This window comes from Pholcus phalangioides, unplaced genomic scaffold (genome assembly GCF_987345545.1).
Source record: "Pholcus phalangioides strain wild (caught in Gottingen) unplaced genomic scaffold, Ppha-v1.0 ptg000039l_1, whole genome shotgun sequence".
Classification (NCBI taxonomy): Eukaryota; Metazoa; Arthropoda; class Arachnida; order Araneae; family Pholcidae; genus Pholcus; species Pholcus phalangioides.
Window position 1 is genome coordinate 11,430,137 of NW_028301625.1, and position 22,179 is coordinate 11,452,315.

Here is a 22,179-nt window from a genome sequence, read left to right on the forward strand (position 1 = left end):
TTCTTGATTAAAATTTCATTACTCACGTGGGTATATATATGAAAATCGGAACGTGAATAGCATTTTAGTTGCATGTGAGCTATGGAAGCAGAAGTGATAATAGCGATTAATAAAGAAGCAATTCTTGGATCTTTTTAAAACTGTTGAGATCGCAATAAAGAACGCAATTTCTGCTACTATACCTTAACGCTGAAGAAAATCAAAATTCGTTATTTATATGTGTGTGTGTGTGCTATTGAAGCAGAACATATCTAACACGAGTAATAACGAAATGTTGTTTGGATCTGTAGACTGTTGAAATTGTAATGAAGAACACTATCTTAGCTACTGTACACAAATACATGAGAAACATAATTGGTTATCTCTCTCACTCATGACACTATTACAATGAGAATAGGAGTAAAAAAGTGTTGTGGAAGTATGTATATTAAAATATTTGGAAAAAAATGTTCAAGGCATTTTTCGTCCCAACTCATCCGTATTTTCTGATATTAATGCAGACAGATGGTGTTTATAACGATATTATGCGTAATCTGCATAAAAAGCATCGAAACGTATTATTTTTATTGATAACAGAACTAAAAATTTGATTGAAAGTTTTGCGAAGTAACTGTTATATTACCCCTGGCAGAAAGTGTTTGATAATCCACAAAAATACCCGAAAAGCTACGTTTAAAACAAAAAAATAAAAATAAAATAAAAATGAATAAAAATGTTTCTTTTTTGAGAAAAATTTGACTTGGGTCAATCGTACATCTGGAATCACATGCACTTCATCTCAATGCACTTACGAAGAAGAATAATCGTGCCACCCCGAAATAACTGAATGCAAAATGAACTAAGTACAAGGTTCGGGTCTTCAACCGTACTTTAAGCAATCTTTCCCGAGAAGAGAGATTTAGCTACTACATATAAAAACACATAAACCTCATTTCAAATTGGCAGCAGACGAGGTCCCGATCGCTATAGCGGGAAAAATCATTTCAGTCGGAAAATGGTTGACTGAAATACGCCTCAACTAACTTTACGATGAAAATTCAAAAATCAACTTGAAAATTGGAGATGGCTACGATTAATTGGTATGGAGAAGAACAGATGAAAACCTCAACGATTAGTGCATTGATAAGAAAAGCAATAACTAAATAAAGTTTGTTTTGCCGTTAAACAAAACAAAAGTTAACCACTTAACTTTGGACATACGTGACAGTCGATGGATCAGGAAAACGTTTAAACACATTTATTTCGTAACTAGTAGGATTTTTGTGCGGTTTTGTTTAGAATGATTGTTTTCACCAGACATTTTCACTCGGAGAAAAAAAGAATCATTTTTATTAATTTTTTTTTGCGTTTTAAACGTAGCATTGCTAGTGTTTTTGTGGATGATCAAACACTTTCTGCCACGGGTAGTATTAGGTGCACTTATTTGGACCTGATGTGAGCTATATGTGTGATTATATAATGATTGGTTGTGTGAGAATTGTCGATTGGGACTGATCATTGATGAGGCAGGTGACTTGATAACAACCCACGTTCTTAATGTCATGCATTAGGATATCCATGGACATTGTGTACAAATTCATTGTTACAAGATGAGAAGGGAAAAACTTCTGGATTTTGGCCTCATGGAAATAGATGTCGCAAAGTAGACACACCATACAATAGCTATAGATTCCTTTATTCTGACGAAATATAATGTAAAAAAGTTATATGCAGTTTCTTGTACATCATGGTAATGAACCATCGTAGATGCGTGAGAGTGAAATCAATATCTTAAGACAGCGGTTTACAACACTTTAGTATTCTCGGAGAAAAAGTGCTCCAAGACATTCAAACATGAATATTTCATGGTTATGTAGACGTTTTTTTATCAGAACATAATAAAATTTTTTACCAGTTTTATAAGGCGAAACACCCGCACCAACGGAAAACTTATGCCGTAAGAGCACTGTTCACAAAAGTTTCAGAGAAAACATACGTAATCCATACAACTCTCTTTCGAAAAAAAAACCGGTAGCTGATTTTTAGATTACCCAATTTGATATTTTTCGACACACCTATCCAAAGTCGTCAACCGACGCTATCATTGAACAAACAAGAAATCGACGCAAACCCTCAACAGTAATTTTTTTGGTGGTTCGATTCGAAAATGTCTTTCAAAAAAATAAGTTCATGATCTATTTATTTACACAAAAAAAAAGGAAATACAAACAGCAAGATCTCAAGTGCAAAAACTTGCCTAAATTTAAGATCTTTCAAATGTCCATCATATATATTTCCACCACCACTTTATTTTCAAGTTCCTTTATAATTCCTTCCACTTGTCACTGATCTAATGATTTTTTAAACTAACAAGATATAAATAGCAAACAAGTATAAAAAGTGAAGAGGAAGATTTCCAGACAAAAAAAAAATAAATAAAAAAATGAAAAGGAAGAAATCAGAAGAAAAATGACTAGAATTAAGGACCGCCATTACAATAGAGATCAATTGTAACTAGTTTCTTTTGCATTGCCACGCATATAAAACGGTGGTGGATGTGTTCTGTACCAAGAAGAAATATCACACGACTGTCTCTCTTAGAAAGGAATTCCAAGAGGAGAAAAAAAAATTAAGTACAGCGAAACGGGAGAAAAAGAAAACAGGATTTTTTTTGTAGTGATGTTGAGGTCTTGATCATTGTTGTATGGAGTGAATGCTCTTGAATGTCACTTTCACTCTGAAGACGCATCAATTCACGATGTTTTCGCGAAGTTTTTTTTTTTGCCTCTTATAATTTTTTTTCCGCCTCGTCTTCTTCACGTGTTTCTCTTTTCTTCTATCAAGAGGACGCCGAATCAATAATTTGGCGAAGAACCAAAAACCAAGGACATGGAAATGGTTTTCCATACAGCTTATATATCCGAAATCATAGAGGGGGCAATCAAACTTTATGATGACGCTTGTATCCTTTATACTGCACTCAAAGAATTTTCATATACTGTTGTGAACATATCCAGTGATAAGATCCCGCTATTGGTGTCGCATCGCTAATGAAATGTTATTTACGATTCAAATACCACTCAAGTAATGATACTTGTGGTTTACGTGAGTTTACTGTTGATAGAGTATATTTTTGTTTACAGTTGACATGTCATCCTTCACATCACGCAATAGGTGTAGCGTTACTTATGTTTATACGTTAACGGTTACTATTATACTCTAATTTATCATTACCTGCAATTGAGGATCAGGGATAGTATATTGCTGATATTGTATCGCATGTTTTTCATTTACATGCATTAGTGCAAATTAACTGATTAAGTTTCTAATGATCATAGAGATGCATTAAATCCGAAATCCTATACCATATAACAACTGTTATCTCAACAGTAACGTGTTACTAAGAGACTGCAATAATCTAAGACGCTTATAAAGGTATTTCCAGTGCCATATTCAAATTCAATCGACACTTCGACCTTTCAGGAGACCGAGTTTTTGAAATAACGGCAACGAAAAAGTTTCAGAGCTTTAAATAAGCCTGATAATGCTGGAAACGGCCAAAATAATTGGACAAAGATTTATCATGTAATGCGATCACGATTAACATAAAACGGTGAAATTCATGAATTATACAAACGCTACATGAATCTTTTTCACACTCGTATAAAAAAAAAAATTAGATGCCTGAAAATGAATTTGATCCTAAGTGTATTCAGGGTTTAGCTCTCATAAAACTAGCAGTTGTAACTCATTAAATGAAACAGCGGTGAACGTATACAAAACTCGGCTAGAGTAATATATTTAATTGCTAGACGTGCCCGGCCATTCGAATGTAACAAAGTTGGCAAAATAATTTATGGGGTTTTGTAATGTCCCATTGCGCTCAATTTGTATGCAAATGAAATGATTTCCATCAGCATTCATCTGCATTGGCTGCTTTACTTGAATGCGATGTGAACGTGACGTCGAAGAATGTGAATGGTTATTATTTCATGCTTGGCTTATTATTTTCAATGCGCGACATTTTTGCTTTAAGAGTTGTCTTAACCGTCATTCTTTCTCGGAAGATAATGAGATTTATTCAATTTTCCCCCCGTGACCGTATTGAGATGATGCTACATGTTTTAAATACTAGAAGCATTAACTCGACAATACAAACTCTTAGAACTTATATTTCTGAATGAAAACGAACATGGATTTATATTTATGAACACATAAGCTGTGATTATGTGTCGATAATGCATTGCTTACATGACGTAATTACGCTTACATTACATGTGAACACACAAGTTTTATTGTTCCGTGAGTAAATATTTAATTTATGAAAACTGAAATGAAATAGCCTGAGAATATTTGTCCTCGACCATACAAAGACTTGACATCTAGTTCCTCCTTTTGTTTGTCTCAGTGATATCCGTTCTTTCAATACTAATAATCAAGATTCCTAATGTTTGTTCGAGGGAACCCATTGAACCTTCGTCAGTTCTGTAGTGAATTGGAAAGAAAACAAGACCGAATTTTCGTACCCGAACTATTGATTATTCGCTATTCAGAGATTGAATACGGTAGTCGTGCTTTGACAGGAAACGAAACGAAACATAAATATTTTTGCCTTTTCACATTGGAAATTTCCTTTGATGTGCCATTTTTTTCCCTTACTCATATGTAAATGAGATGCCAAAACGTCAGTGAGAAATTACACCGAGTCATTGCGGATCCATCCTTTTAAACAGACTTACCCAAGACACGTTTAAGGATCCGTGAAATTTAATATTTCGCTATTTCCATGTTTCTATGATTCTTATTTGCAACCAATGGCTTTTGCATTCATACCAAGAAAATATATTTAGGGATGGTTTTTGCTAGTTAGATTTCGAAGCAGTCTTACTCACAAAACAGTAAAATAAAAATATATACGAGGTTGTGCTTTATTTTTTTTTTCTTTCAGACAAACCGACGAAATTTCATCACTTTGGATGGAAGAACGCGATTTTTCATCGAAATTTGTCCTTTCTGGCGGTATCTCTATTTTTTTCCCCGGTCTCTCCGTCAAGTTTTACGAACTAGGCGTGACAATTTTATTCGCAAACATAGAAATTGTTTGTGACAGTGATATTGCTGGGATGTGCTGTGCTAAAATTCCCCGTCCTAGAACTTTCTGCGGATATTAAAAAAGGATTTAGAATTCTCCGAATTTTCAACGCACTCTTTAGTGTCAAAGCTATGTCTGTCTTTTCAACTTTGATATTAACAGTTTCCTCAACGACATTTCCAAAGAAACAATAAGAAGTTGATTATTCAATGGAGCATTGATTAAAAGAAAGTCTTTTCCTACAATTCATCTCAGGTTTAATTCGTGAAAGTGTTTTAGTCGACCCGAGGGAACAAACGGTTTGTTTTGACAGGGATCATGGCCTCCATACAAATCTTTACTTGATGACTGAATGGCTCAACGACTTTCCTTAATGCGATCGAGACCCGACAACGTGTTATCATCAGATATATTTCTCTTCTGTATAGATTTCTTCTCATTCATCGAAAAGCACCTTCCCTTAATCCTCGAGAGTGAATCGATCATCCCACTGCAGTAATAAAGCGGAAGATATGTGTTAGCTAACGGGTAGTTCCCGCTTCTACCATAATTCCATTTACAAAAGACGTCCAACTTTGATCGTGGGTCGGTACGAAAAGTCTCATTTCCAGATGAGTCACGTCGATATTCATCTTGGAATTGTGGCAATACAGTGTGTGTGGTATCTCACCAATACATCTTCTCTTACACCCACTCGTACGAGCACAAGTTAAATATGCAGTTCTTTAGCTTCGGGGAAGAACGAGCTGAAAGGAATAGGGAATATTTTCTTTTTACCCTTACGTGGTGGGACGTAAAAGTATAGACGTGAAGAAACTGCTGGATGTCCGTGGCGACAGACAATTATTTTATGCATAACGAATATTCAGACATGATGCTGCGAGGGAAATGCAAGAGTAGAGTCGCGAAACTTGGAACATGCTACGAATCTAGGCAAACATTTTCATCCTTTCAACCACATACACATTACATTATTTTGTTGCTTCCACTTCCAAACATTTTTCCACATATATTCCAATCATAACAAAAATACTGTTCAAATTGCTGAATTGTACAACATTCGATTAAATACACTTGATTAATTGTTAAAAGGCACCATCAACACAAAACGAAACACTAAATACACTCGAAGATAATTGATCTCCAGTATGAAACAGAGCTGCAAAATTTCCACTTGGAAAAATATTGGAATATGATTGTTTTGAAAGATGAAGCGTATTATTTAAACTGTAAAATCTAATGATATAATTAGAAAATATTATTGAAAGACACGATACTTTGTTAGATCCTCTACAAGAAGTCAACGAAATTAAAATTGTTGGAAGCAAAATTTCCGATTTCGAATCCATTAAGTTGACCAGAACTTGATCAAAATCAATATAATAAATATTTTTTTATCAAGCCATTTTCTAATCTCCCACGTGATGCACATGACACGATACATCAACCGCGTTGCACTCCGTAATAACAACATTGGCTATTTAAAACGCTGAATGTACGTTGGGAGTGGGTGTCAAGTTTTCCATTTGGCTCCGAATACATGATAGGTGTCAAAAACAATTAATTTCATCACACCAAGTAACGCGATCAATAAACATATTTGAGACACATCCTTGCTCGGCTGTTGGAAATTTTCTCAAACACTAAATCTAAAACACGCCATTACATCGTATATTTTATCGACAACCCAATAAATTAACTAGAAATTCACGCATCTCACGGTAAATATCGATGCAGTTCCTATTGTGTGTGCTAGAAAATATCGTCTGTGTAGTAGAGATTTACCCTCGACAAACTTTAATTCCAACCGATATATTGTTGGAGCTCAGCCATTTTCTAAGCTTACCATAGAAAGCTGCTGCACATAAAGCGGAGATTTGAACAGGGTTTAAGGAACTCCCAAGGGTCTTAATGCGGTTAAACGTAATTTATCGGATGGAGACGTCTTGAATTCGCAAACAATAAGTATAAGGTAAGAGAAGAAATGGCAAGGCCAAGAGAGAAATGGGTATTTCTCATAGATCAAATCATAGAAATTTACTGCATGTAAATGGCTACGTGCATACAAAATTGAATCAATACCACTAAAAATTTTTCGGTATCATATTAATAAATACATCGTTATTTTTTTTTTATCACCAGTATGTGTTCTGTGCACAGATAATTCAGAAAAATAAGGTAAAGCAATAATGTAGACTACAAAAAAAAATAGTGTGTAAAAATTTACAATTCACAGGGAAAAGAAAAGCAAACGTGAAATGTGATATGCCCTGAATAACGGAATGTTATTTGCATTTTTATTGCTCTGAAAAGAAAATAAAGGGAAACATAGTTTCTGGAAAGTGCGTGTGAACTGAATATTTATCAGTGAATCAGAAACGCTGCTGCGTTGATAGTTTTCGGCGATGTTTGTCGTTCCTTAGAGAACGAAAACTCCGCATATGGAAATCTTAACAAACTGTAGATTGAGCAATAACATGTGTCCGAATTACGATCAAATAAATTGTTGTACTTTATTTGACTTTGAATCAAATGTGTTGAGATTAAAGATGTAAAACATTTTCAACCCCCTAATAAGATTTTATTTAGCCATCCCCATTCCGTGAATAAATATCATACTTTATTCACAAGAAACGGAATCTCTTTTAGAGCAAAAACACCCGGGATGAAGAACGAATACTGGTATTTCTAAATCTCAGAAATATCGCAGGTGCAACACATACATAAATGAGAAAAATAGATTAAAATGGAAGAAAAATATATATCTAGAGATTTTGTAATCTTGAGCAACGTCTCATCTGCGGTGTAGTCTTTTGTATTTTTACGGAAACGGGCGGAATAAGATGGAAATTTCACGATATGGAAATCGAACATATCTCGGGGAAAACACACAAATGAAATCCAGAGGAAATTTTAATTCTGTTCTCTCCGGCTCTTTCAAATTCTCTACTGAAATACCCGCCCAATGTTATCTGCTCTTCCACTTACCCGTGTAGGGTCGGGTAACGTCGTCGTATCCGAATATAACAAGAATGCCAGGAAGTGTTTCCGGGATATCAATTTGATATTCGTTGCCAAGTGAAGTGTTTGGTTTGCTATGAAACAGACACACCAAACTGGGAAATGGATTGAGGGTGCGTTAAGAAGTAACGGTGGGAGAATATGTAAATATTATGCTTATAATGTGTTACGCAGCTGTTTCTATGCGAAGAGAAAAATCGATGGCAATGTGAACAAAATGAGAGCAGAATTTCGGACAGATACAAATAGAATGTATGTTCGTTATTGCTTCTCTATTTTCCGTATACTAAGGTTAATGAATTGTTGGTTTAAAATTAGATGCTATACAAGTGAGTAACGTGCAAAGGGTAGGAAACACAGTAGACATAGTTGTTATTAATGGAAAAGAAAAAGATATACAACGGTATAGTTGTTGAACAAATTGGTATAGTCGCTATCGATGAGAAAGAAAACAGTGTACAAAGGGTATAGTCACTGTAAACAAGAAATAAAACCAGTTTACCCCGGTTATAGTTACTGTCAACGAAAAAGGAAACAGTTTGTAACGAGTATAGTCGCTACCAACTAGAAAAAAAAATGCAATAAACATGGGCGTAAAACTAAAAATTAACCTTTTATTTGAGTGTCGTAAAACACATTGCTGGTACACTATATGTCCTTTACTTTTCGTCTCATGTTGATATCACTGATAGAAATTCTCGGTGGTTGAATGAAGAGCAAACACAGCACTCGCTTACAATTTAAAAGAACAAAACAATAAAACGAAGGAGTTAATTATAAAGTATCTTATAAGATGTGTCATGATGCAGTTGTCCTTATTGAGGTCAAAGATCCGTAAGGGCCATTTGCCCCTTGCGGCGCCAAAAGATCGATATTGTTCCTCTCACGTTCTCTTCGGGACTTAATCTTTCGAGATCTAATTTCCTGATCTCCCTTTTCCCAATCCATCATAGCCATCCCTGACAAGTTCCCTTTGCCAGTTTACACCCACCACAATCGTCTCTCTCTTCCAACCCTCAACGAACAAGCTCTGATCTCAGCTGCAACCCACGTTAGGCACCACTCCGAGAACACGAACTCACACTCTATTAAAATGGGAAATAATCCGCCTATGTATACCCATGGAGAAATTTAATATTCTTTATTTCAATTTCCTAAAAAAATAAAAATAAGTGAGCAACACGGGGAAGGGATATCATCATTTTAAAATTTGAAAAATATAATCATATACTCTGCATATATTTACTAAAATTTTACGAAACTACATTTTACCTGAATTGTGATTCAAATCATATCAATTTCACACCAAATTGCATCATTAACTTTTGGGTCTTTCATTGCGAATTCTCCTCAGTTATTTTAATTCAGTATTTAGTATGTTCCCACGTATGAGTGTCTTATATAATATTACTTTATAGTTTACAGTGAGGGGGTGATCAAATGAAACCCTTTCAAGATGATTCATTAAGACAAGGGCGAAAGATACAGTATATCTGATGGCACGGCAAAATTAAACAAAGACATCTACAAGAAAGCTAGGATGCTCGTGAGTTCGGCATTTGGACACGCAATCGAACTTAAGGGGAAGGCAGATATCATGCATGAAGAACTGTGGTTATTAACGACTTCAATGACCCATTGTGTAAGCTGCAGAATGCATTAAAGATCGGCCGACAGGCAACGCCGGATACCTTACACATATCATTTTAGAGTTTTTCAAAGATTCGAACAAACGAAAGCCACACTGGTGACAGATTGAGGCCATAGGATGGGTAGTGCAGAACCATAAACCATTTCCTAGCTGAAGCATCCTGCACTATGTTTGCAACAGGGGAATACGATTTGTTGTGTAACAAAATCTCACCCCCCCCCCCATGTTTTGCTTATAATTTATGATTTTCTGCAGCCTGTAAAATGAGTCACTAAAGTGAACCAACTATAGGTCTTCACAGAGGATATCCGCCTTCTCCCCCCCAAGAAGTTGTATGCTTGTCTGAATGCCTACTGTAATTCTTTTAAACGAAGGCATGGATTCTGTCTTCTCCTTACGGATTTCTTTGTTTAATTTTTCCTCACCAACTGATAACTGTGTCTTTTTCCGTCATATTAATGAATTTTCTTCAACGGATTAACGGATTTGATCAGCCCTCACTATAAAGTAATATTATACATCACCTATACATGGGAAGGTACTAAATACTGAATTGGATTCGTGCCTGAATACCTATAATGACTTCTAACGTACAGACACGCATTCTCTCTTCTTTAGAGGTTCCTTTCTTTTTTTAAATTTTGTTACACTACCCATGGGCGGAGATACGGGGGGTGTGGGGGGGGGGGCAAGCCTCCCCAGCGTCGAAGGTAAAGTCGACAGATCTAATGCATATATGTATAGATGAATTGGCATCATCATCATCATCGTGCCCCCCCTCCCCCGAGACTTCCAAGTCTATCTCAGTCTACGACACTACCGTATATAACTTTTCGTCCTTGACCGACGGCATCGACGAGATATCTTGCCTTCTTAAATGCCTCTAATTTTAGCATTGACAAGCCCAGATATATTGTAAAGTTTATTTCTCAATGGAACACTTTTCCCTATCCCCTTTAGTCTGCCTCTGCTGAAAATCGCAAGATAGCCTCTCTATTAAAAAGCATATGGCATTTTAAAGGATGTTTAGGCAAGGATTAAACTATAAAAGTTGGATCAAAGATCTTTTACAAAACTTGAGAAAAACAAGCAATAAGCCTATTGGTTACATTCGTTCGAGTTTAACTAATACTTTTATTGATTTCATTTTCATGTTTTATAAAAGAATTTTTAGTCAAACTTTTATAGTGTAATTAGGTTTTAGTGATGTCTACCTTGCAGCGAAAAGGGTTAATAAATCAACCCCAACGAGTTTCATTTGAGATTGACTCTCATATACCGTACTATAACATTTTTTCACATACTTTGCGAGTTTAGAAATTGCTCGTATTTACGAAATATTCAAAATTTAGAATGAAATGAACATAGTACACACACACGCACAAATAGTTCAAAATTTGTCGAACGAATATTTACAAGTATATATATTCAAATTTCAGGAAAATTGGATACCGGGATGATAAGGAAAAAGTTTATTCATTCAGTTTTGCTAAAAGCGATTTTCCCATATCCCTAATAAAAACCTTCAATAGTAGTTCTGCTTGATATCGTCGAACGTTGTCGCATTGTGATGCGTAATCAGAGTGGAAATATATATAAACGTTTGCATATGATACGAGACATTCCTCTTGATGCTCCAGAATGACATTCTGATACTCTACTTAGACTATATGAATGGAACTTCCGATACACTGAAAGCACAAACTCACAGAATGCGTATAAATAATACGACAGAAGACGCAACTTTCAGTTGATCATTGAGCTTGAATAGGAAACACAACACGTTCTTGATTAAGAAAAATCTGCTGTGCGACACTGATTACTCGTATGAAAGGATCGTACTTGGCTCCAATCATTTTCTGTCTCTATCGAAGAATATTTTATTGAAATTAATTATTTCCACTCCGATATACTTTGAGACAATAAGACGTCTATGTTTTTTCTATGCACAAGTTTCGTTTGCATCAAATTCTATCTAGTATTACAAAGAAAGGGAGAGAAGAGAAAGATTTCAATACAAAATAAAATTTATCTCTATAGTAAAACATATGTTGCGTTGAATAATGTTATTTTTTCTGTGTGTATCTTAGAAAAATGAATATTTTGAATGTACAAAGTCAGAAAAAAAAAGCAAAAAAAAACTGTCAGATATTTTAAAAATTGGTAGTGCAAGTAAAAACACGATAACATTGAGGCTTTTGAATAAAATAAAAAGAAAAGTTAGTGATTTAGAAACAAAGTGGCTCTTCGACTCCACGAGCACGCATATTCAAAATGGAAGATCCGAAAAATAATAACAAAAAAAAAAATCGTGTAATAAATGGTAAGCAAACGTTAGATTAATGGTGCAAATACTCTCGGAACAAAGCAATAAGGAAAATAATAAATATAGATAAAAAAAAAAACAAAAACACGGAAAATGTAGAAAACCAGCGGCTGCCGGCTGGCAAGACAAATGACAAATGTTCGACAAGGAGCAAGCAGAAGAAAACGTGTGATCCGGATATTCAGATGACAAATGAAGCAACAAAATAGCACAATAGCTACTTTTGCAGATGGTACGCGAAAATTGAGGCGATGCCTAAAATGTGAAGAGAGAGAGAGATGGAGGAGGAGGATATATAGAAATGGTGAATCTTCTCTAGAAGTATCTTCAGTACTATAGAAATCCTTCCACTGAAGAAATACGCATCTATGGGAAAGATAGAAAAAAAAAATACTATGGGGGGCTATATATATTTTCTAGGAGAAGAAATCCTTTTGGGTGCACGAAAGAGCCGATGACAGCGGTAGCTAACAAGGAGAAATGCCGGTGATTCTGATCTCTCTGAAGGTTTCGACATCATGAAGCACTTGAGATTTATATCTCGTGAAGAATACTGCCGGGAAAAAAAAATTTCAAGAAGGCAAAAGAAGAATGAACAAGAAGCTTCAACGGTGAACTAGGAACAGAAAAATGCATATGTTGACGACGAATCAATACCAGAGAGAGAGAGAGATATCTACCATACAGAAGTCGTCTTCTAGTGAAAAGATTCAAAAAGGATAGAGTCACCCCCACATCTTTCACTCAAAAAAAAAGAAGCTGCTTACCGACAGAAATGAAAATAATAACAATAAAAAATATATAAAAAAAGAAGCAAGAACAGCCGCAGTCACTTCCAGAGAAGTAAGACCGAAAGACATTTCTTTTGCTCTAGCTCAAGGGAACATACAACTCAATAAAACTTCCAAAGTGCGTAGGCATACAATAAAAAAATACCCACTTCCGTTTCATCTGTTTTAAAGCAAAGAAATATATAGTATATATACAAATAAAATGTTACTACATAATTGATTATGTGATGTTCGTGCCAAAGACTATTTTATAAAATCTTGTTTATAGATGTACTAGTAACTGACACTGACTGAAAGAAATATCATCCAAATACTATTCAAAAATGTCGAACTCAAGATTCATCACATGCGAATTGCTTTACGAACTGGCTGCAAAAAAAATTGAAAAATAACGCCCGTAACATACGAAATTCAGTTACTGTATAGTTTGATGCAGAGTAACTTAAAAAAAATAACAATTTTTGGATGTAACATTTTTAAACGACTGTGTGTAGATTTTACGATAATGGAAGATAAGATATTCGACAGCCTTACTGAAGGAAGACGCCCTGCAAACTGTTGTCTGGAATTATTTCTATTCGATAACAGTGTCCCTTTGTCGAAGTACTGAATTGAGGGTGAATATTAAGTTAATAACGCATGGTTTATTCCAATGAAAATCTTGAACCCTTCAATATAATATTCATCAAGTCTATACCGTACTCTTCTGTAGATGTGACCTCTTAAACAATACAGCATACTCTGGGTCAACACGAATTAACCCGAGCATACGAGGAAGGATGATTAGCGAACGCGAAGTGGGGTTAATGTATCAATGTACGTGGCATGGATGACTATTACTATTTGTGGCAATTCGGAATCGAATTTGAGGAAAAAAAATTGAAAATAACAGGAGAAAATGTTCAGAATTCATCGATACCAAAAATACCAATGCTCTTAATTTGATAGTGGTACGAATAGAAATTCAACGGCACTAGGGATGGGATTTGAGCAGGTTTTCGATTCTGTACTGCTGTGTGTTTGTTTAAGTAGGTTCTTCTAGTTGTGAAAAGTCGGGCTTATATGTTCAAACTTATCAAAAAAGCAGTCCATGGGTTCGAATCCAGCCAAAGAACATCAAAACCAAGTTCTTTACCTACTGAGCTTGAGGCGACCACCGATAGATGGCGCCTTCACTTCCCACCCAACTCCACTGGTTGGAAATTGCCGTATGGCGATATATGACCGGAGATAGTGTGCGGTAAAGTAGATATATGCTAAAACTTAGCTGCGATGCTTTGGATTGGCTTCTGAAGTAGGTGGGAGTGTAAACTGGCTGTAACATGAATTGGTCCCTGAACGTTTTGCTTATCTTCTCATTGATATGGTTCCTATTTTTCCCACTAATTTCCCAGTCATATATTAAAACTTTACCACTTATTTCTAAATATTATTGAAAATTTATCAGTTGCTCTTCTCAGTTCTAAACATTTATGACATTGTGTTTATTATGATTCCATCCACGTGTGCTGTTGGTCTTGTGTTTGAAGTAACCTTGAATATTTGTATGAGCTCATGGTGATAATTGTTCCCAATATGTATTACCTTCATAGTTATGTTTATGTACATTCCCAACAGTATGAAAAAGGAAAATTTTTGTAATGTAAATAATATATGTGAGTAATTCAAATGTGAATGCCCAGCACTGTCAACGGAGGCTCTGTTTGATTATTCCCGTCACAGTGGAGGCTCTGTGTGTTTTTATCTGTGTGTGTGTATTGCATATTCCGTAAAAGGAAAGGGAAACAAAACTGCCCAGCACTGTGGACGGAGGCTTTGTTTCTTCGTTTCCCGTCACAGCGGAGGCTCTGTATACATATTTTGTATACATTGTGTATCTAGATCATTCTCAAATCTATCCCACTTCAACATGTCAACTTTTTCTTCTTCTTACTTGCCCATAAGTCTTTTCCACACTTCTTTCGAAATGCCAGGCTGCGGTCTCCGGCGCTTATGTGCCACTGGGCGCACGTGCATTTTATCTCCCCAGTCATTGGGTTCAGCTATCCATTTTAGTCAAATGGCTTGTACGTTGCATCGAGTTGATGGCTCTCTTCATGGGGAGAATGACGCGAGTGATTCAATACTTGCGAGCACTGGCCAAGGGGAGCCGCCACTATAAATCTTTGCTAACATTTTCGACACAACTCTGCCTCTTTTGAGGTAACGGAAGTAAGGTTCTTTGCATCAGTCCGGGGTTGTGAGCGGTTCTATCTATCTATCTATCTTTTGTATTTGAAAATTGAACCATGCCACGAGTTTTTTATTATATTTAAACAACGAATGTTATCATCTCACCCATGGAATATGGCATGCTTGAATACAGCTACTGCCATTCAGAATTATTTTCCGTGCATGCTACCAATAAATTTATGACAATGTAAATTTTTGAAATACGTATCCCGAATCCTATGAAAATTTTAAAACTATTTAACATATCTGTGTCGAAAACACTGCGAGTTTTAACTTTTTTTTTCTCCTTTCCCAGCAAGGTTTTAAAGTTAAGAGGAAAATAATAAATAAAATTTAAATAAATGTATTGAAATATTTTTGACCCAACTTTATTTTTATTTTTAAGGAGCTTTTATAATAATAAAAGATGGTAAAAAGCGTGGAAAAGGGTAAGCGATGCTCAAAGTAACTGAAGAGAAAGTCATTTAGAAAAGATACGTGAAAACGTGAGCAGAAGCTTGATGTTTTAGTACTTGCAATAAAAAATACGTTAAAAGGAGAATTTTATAACCGATTTCACCCCTTTTCCTCTCTTTTTTTTGTCCACAGATATTTTAAGCTTATCCTCGAACATAAGCAATTTGAGAACATTTACGTTGTCTTGCATTGAATGTGAACTGAGATTTTCCTGGGGAAGTGCGGTGCCATTTTTCACTGTTGGACGTTTGTTTAGGGCCGCGAGACCTGCCAGAGCTGTCTGAACCCCAGAAAAGAATGAAAAGAAAACTTACGAGATTAATGTTTGGTCGAGGACAAAAGCTTCTCAGTTTCAAAAAGCCGTTGTACCACCTCCTTTTCATACAAGTTTGTCGATATTGTTGCTACTGTTGCCACTGCCTCGACGCTATCTTTCTTTCATTTGACTTTTTTTTTTTCATTTATTTACTACTTTAGTGGCAGGTCTTTTCATTAAACTTGTATTTTTACGTTGGAATACATAACCGGGTTGTTGTTGACAGGATACCACAACAACAGGGTCAAAAAATATGAATTTAGTCAGCGAATTAAATTGCCGATACACGCGAGAAAAGTTTCACCATTGAAAAAGTACTACAATTTATTATGAGTCATTTCACTTGCTGTTCTAGCATTCGTCGATTTATTATGGACTCCCCTTATCCCGTCATTTTTACTGTTACTTAATGGCTTGCCACATTGACGCGATGGGCGATTTTTGAAGAATGTACCTCGCGTGACGTATGGTGTTCTTCTGAGATTATTTACAAGATGGAAACTCGACAAAAGCATTGATCTTTGCAGTTCAGCTTGCTCGTATATCACAAAAGTAATCCGTACATTACGGAAAAGTTTTCAGCTTCCACGTTTTTATTTTACAATGAATGCCTCATATCGATCATAGGACTACACGAAATAACAGTCAATTCATTTTTTGAACTTTCAACTGGCTGCTCGAGGGCTGGATACTGCCTATGACATGCATTGTAATTGAACTCAAAAATTTATGAACATGCAATGTTTTTGAATTTTTAAATACAGAAATTATTGTATAAATTAATAATTTAAATTATGCTTGCTATACTCTTTACATGGTAACCGAAGGAGATTTCATTAGACTTTTCCAGTTCGTGTTTTTTGATTCACAGAATGCGGGCCAGGTACAAACAAAATATTATTTATGTTCAATATTATATATTGTTCAAGTTTCATTGTGTATATATGAAAAACTGAAACAAATTAATTATGTGAACTACTGAAAATTGAAAACAATATATATGAACATTAAAAATTTCAAAAAAATTTTTAGAAAGAAAAAAATTGAAGAATTCACAAAGAATTCAAAAATGGAAAAAGTCGTACTTGGACTGCATTGACTGAAACTTTGCTTTTATTTGACAAAAACCATTAGTTTTGGCTATTTTGCTTTGATTTTTCTATATTTTTGAATTCAATGGTATTACAGTAGAACGTCGGGAGATCAAGCTTCTATTTAGTCTTTGGAGGCCAAGGGATGCTCTCAGAAATGTTCTATGTTAAGCCAATGTCAGATAAGAGCCCTAGACATTTCGCTACGACTTTTTTCATTTTTTATTTCTTTGTGAATTCTTCAATTTTTTATTTGAAATTTTCAATGTTCATATATATTGTCCCAATTCCCAGTTGTTCCCATAATTAATTTGTTTTCTGTTTTTCATATATAAACAATGAAACTTTAACAATGTTTTTTCACTACACTGCATGTTACAGCTGCCTATGGCACTGGTATAGGTGAGTTTCGACAAAAATTAAAAAAAAAATCCATATTATACATTTTTCCATATTAACGGGGTATTCTGTTAATGGACCGACAAATTCAGAGGGTTGTTAGTAGGCATCAAGAGAAACAAAAATGGCAATGGAACATGGTGACGCAAACCACGTTGAGAGGGTGAAAATCGCGAAAAACGTATGCAGGCTCTGAGTCCAGAGGAGACGAAGGTGGATGTCAGTTGATCGCTGAATGCGTTCGTGGGATCACTCACCATATCTGACTTAAGCAGCGTCGCGAATCGCATGCGCTGCGGACGACATCAAAAGCATACGTGGTATCTTCGAGCGCGTCCGGGAAACGTTTTTACGTCGTTTTAGACTGTGCAATGACGTCAGCGGTCACCGCTCTCAACGTGGTTTGCGACACCACGTTCCATTGAAATTTTTTTCCTCTTGATGTCTACTAAAAACCCTCTGAGTTTGTCGGTCCATTAACAGAACATCCTGTATATATCGCTAGTATTTTAAATGTACCAAACGTCCAAATTTGTGGCCGAAATTCCGGTACGTTAAGGTTATAACACACTGTTTAGACATTGTGGAATGGACACGCGTTATTTGGCAAATCTGCTATCTCATTTACTCGCCAAATGAATGAATGAATGATTTCTTTACGATTTAGCATGATGGCTAACGGTAGCAAGAACTTTGGTTCACGCACACCCGGAGGAATTTCCGCTAATTTCTCGTCCACATCTGTGTCAGACATCATCAATGCGTAAACTGGAAACATAACTAGCACAGCGAAACAATGTCTCTCGCTGCTAATTATATGAAGTACAAATGACTGAATATCAAGCGAAGATGAGTCTCGGAAAGAAAATTCACATTCTTCTGTGGAGAATCTAACCACCAACCTCTCAAAGTTCGGACGAGTGCTCGACCATTGAGCTACAAAGGACAGACATTTTCTTCTCTTGGAGCATACGCTTAAGCTGAATGGGACTGCGCTGTGGGCAGCCTCAGCTAACTGCTCGTATCGACATTGTTCCCCAGATGGCAACATACAGAGAAACCATCTCTCTCTCCACTAATTATGCCCGAAACTCATCTACGCCTATTATCTAGTCATTTGTACTTCGTGTAATTACCAAAGGGAGACATCGTTCCTCTGTATGTCGCCATCTAGGGCCTAACGTCATTAGTGGGCCCTGGGAATCATCTGATGTGGCCCGTGACAAATAGCCAAACCCCTCGAGTCTACCACAAAAGATTATCTGATTAATTCAGCGCACGCAGCACATTTCCAGATCATTTAAGCTCCCAGCGGCACATATTCAGATCCTCTTAGCGACTCCAAGCACATTTCCAAACTACTTGGGTGACCCTCGTCACCACCCCAGATGACTTAAATAGCGAGTGGTACATTTGCAGTTTACTTAAGTGACTGGCTGGAGCATTTCCATCCTTGAGTGGCCAGCGGCACACTTACAGTTCATTTAAGCGGTCCGCATCATTTTTGTAGATAATTTAAATTGCCAATGGCGAAATTTCAGATCACTCAAGCAGCCCGTGGTACGTTTCCCAGTTCATTCAAGTGGCCCGCGGCACATTTCCAGGTCACTCAGTTGGCGTGAGGCAGATTTCCAGATGACCAAAGCGGGCGGCGGCTCGTTTCGAAACCAAAAGTGGAAAGCAATCTCCAAAAGTTTCAGCCCCCTTACTCTAAGGGAAGAAAATGTCTGTCCTCTGTTTCTTGACGGTAGAGCTCTCACCCGGACTGTGAGAGGTTGGTGGTTCGATTTTCCTCAGAAGAATGTGAATTCTCTTTCCGAAACTCATCTTCCCTCGACATTGAGTCATTTCTACTTCGTATAACGTAACTGGTATTTAAAAGGGTTATTGAAAGCAAGTCTCTCAATATTTCCTTCAAACAGCCGAGAACTCTCCACTGAAGATGACAACCGTAAAAAGTCGAAACGTTTGAAAGTCATCATTTAAAATAGACTACATAATTTTTCGCTCGATATCTTCATACTATCACATTCTCGAATAAGATTGAAGTAATCGAAAACTTTCCCGGGCAAATACAGCTCAAAATAAATGCTAAAATATTAATAAAAAAAAATCCATTTCGGATAACAAAAATGTTAGAATGTTTCCAATTTTAATTTCCTTTCCCATGTTAGAAAAATAGCTGACGGGTTTTTTTTTTGTTTTTTCCTCGCATTTTTTGAATATAAAATAAGTAACTATCCCGTTTTTCTTCATTGAACGAATTTGTTTTTTTTTCCGGATCCGGTGCATATTTGGGGATTTCGTTTTCGTAAATTTTGTTTTTACCCCCAAAAAACTTAAATTAAAAAAAATATATATTTATCGCAAAAGATGCAGAACCAATCGTTTTCTCGAGGAAATTTACTTTCGGGTGGAAGAGATCAATAATTTTAATAACCGGCTTTTGTTTTTGCTCATCCATCACCAACAAACTCGACAGCCATAGTCAAATTCTCACCTGCCTTCACACGCCATACCACACACACACACACACACACACACACACACACACACACACACACACAATTCCAATATCTTCTTACCTTTTTATCATCGGAAGCGTATTATGTATTATCCTCTCGTTTCGTGTTATGAATGCAAATTAAACTACGCACGGAATCGAACTAATTATTTTTCTGAGTTTTTTTTGTTCTTTACTTTTTATTCATTGACTTGATGATAATTTTGTTTTAATTAATTAACCTTGTCCTTCCCGATTACCGTGTGACGGTGGAATCTCAAACAAACCTGTCAACATGTTTGCGTAACCCTGCGTTCGCGTTGGAATCATGGACTCGCACTTGAACAAGATCGAACGATTTCATTTTTGTGGATGGAATTCTATTTACTTTTGGATTATATATACGTTGGTAATTGAAATCATCTCGAAAGCTGGGTCGTTGATATTATTTTTGGCTTTCTAGGTTTAGATTTATTTTGCTGTTTTTTTATTGATTGAATGGTTAGGGTGGGTTTTTGTGGTTGCGTAATTGGATAAGTCAACAATACGTAATAAGTTTGATTTAGAGGTAGATTTAATTATTTTTTGCGATATGATTATACGAGTCGAATTTTTCGCTAAAGGAGTCTCACAAAGCAATCTGATGACTCACGACATTCCACGCATCATCTACTCACTGCTAATTTGAAAATTAGATGTCAGCACTCATAGAGAAATATATCACTCGTAAACATATAAAGGGGTGTCACGACACCTGAAATATATTTTCAAACATACTTTAAAAATATTTCATTCAATTGCGAATCAAATGCAAAAAAATTATTGCCAATCGTTTAATTTATTTTTTTTAAAAAAAAAAAGAAAGAAGTAATGAATTATGTGGTGAAACGTTTAAACAAGAGAAACACTTGGAAAGCGATTTTCTTCGATTGCAGTTTTTGAGCTAATACGTAAGATTTAAAAAAACTACGGCATTAAAAATTCTGAAGCTTTGTAGAAATGCTTATACGATATGTGTTAATAAAATGAATCTTGGAGTTGGATATCTGGCCATTTGTTAGAATTTTATGAATTTAAAAAATCTGAATATTCACGATTTTTAAAAAAAATACTTCCCATTGATCAATTGTTGAATTGGAAGTTCATTTTACTACTAACACATTGTATAAACATTTCTAGAAAATTTCAGAATTTTTGGTGAAGTAGCACATTTTACATCATACGGATAAGCTCAAAAACTGAAATCTGAGAAAATCGCGTTCAAAGTGTTTTTTCTTCATTACGTACATATCCAAATACACTATATATATAATTCATTATTTCTTTCTTTTATTTTGAAAAAAAATATGTAAACTATTGACACGAAATTTTTTTCATTTGATTCTCAATTAAATGAAATATTTTTGAAAGTCTTGTTTAAAAATTCGACTTCAGGGATCGAGACACCCATTGAACGAAAAGCAAATAATAATTTTAGATTTTCAAACGTACATGTTTCACACAACCATTATGATTGTTATTCTTACTATACATGCTGAATACCATGTTTTAATTTTTTTACTGTGAGTGGTTCCCACTGTAATTTTTCTCTCAACTCCGAATAGATTCGCTAAATAATGGTTTTGTACGTTTCTTAGAAACTTAAGGGAAGTTTTTTTTTGTTGTTATCGCAAGAAAAATACCAGGACAAATAACACGTTCCCGCCGCCAAAATGGGGATCAGTAATGTTAATATAAACAGCAAAACCGAAACAAAACAAATTCTAGGATACGTATACAAGGGAAAGAGTGAAACCCTTTAGCCGTTAAATACGAACCTTCCAAAGCATGAGGAAGCAATTCGATTATCGTAGAAACTCTGTTGACGCTGCTAATGGTTTACCTGAGTGCATATCTTTTGCTGATGGTCCGAGAAATAGAATGGATGAAAAGACAATACAACTCTGAGAAAAAACAATTTCTGCTTCAGATCTAAAATTTCTTTTTTCTCATTGAGAAACTTTAATTTTAAAGGAATCTCCAGTGTGTAGCGTTTTCTTTTCTTCAACACTTCGTAAAATTGATCGTGTAAATAAAAATAACGGTAGTAATAATAATAATATATAGTATATCAATTCTATTTAACTATGATTCTTTCAATAGGTGTTGCTGAAAGCAGCTGTATTTGTGCAAGCCTATAAGAAACCGAATTTCTGCGAACAGGTAAAATGATACTTTCATTTTCTTGTTATGTCATTAATATGTCAAATGCATTTTCTGTGTTCAAGTTCCAGCTAGAGCATTGAAGCTTTCGAACGGCTAGCAAGAAAATGTCCAATTACA

The 22,179-nt window shown here is 35.6% G+C and overlaps 1 protein-coding gene across 1 annotated transcript in view; it reads left to right on the plus strand.

The window, feature by feature from the left end:
* The window catches only part of LOC149065573 (metalloprotease TIKI2-like), a 332,971-nt gene that overhangs the window by 60,917 nt on the left and 249,875 nt on the right, over positions 1 to 22,179 (plus strand). The window contains exon 2 of the mRNA XM_089253920.1: positions 22,000 to 22,059. Coding sequence (XP_089110046.1) covers positions 22,000 to 22,059 — 60 coding nt within the window. The remainder of the gene's footprint in view (positions 1 to 21,999; positions 22,060 to 22,179) is intronic.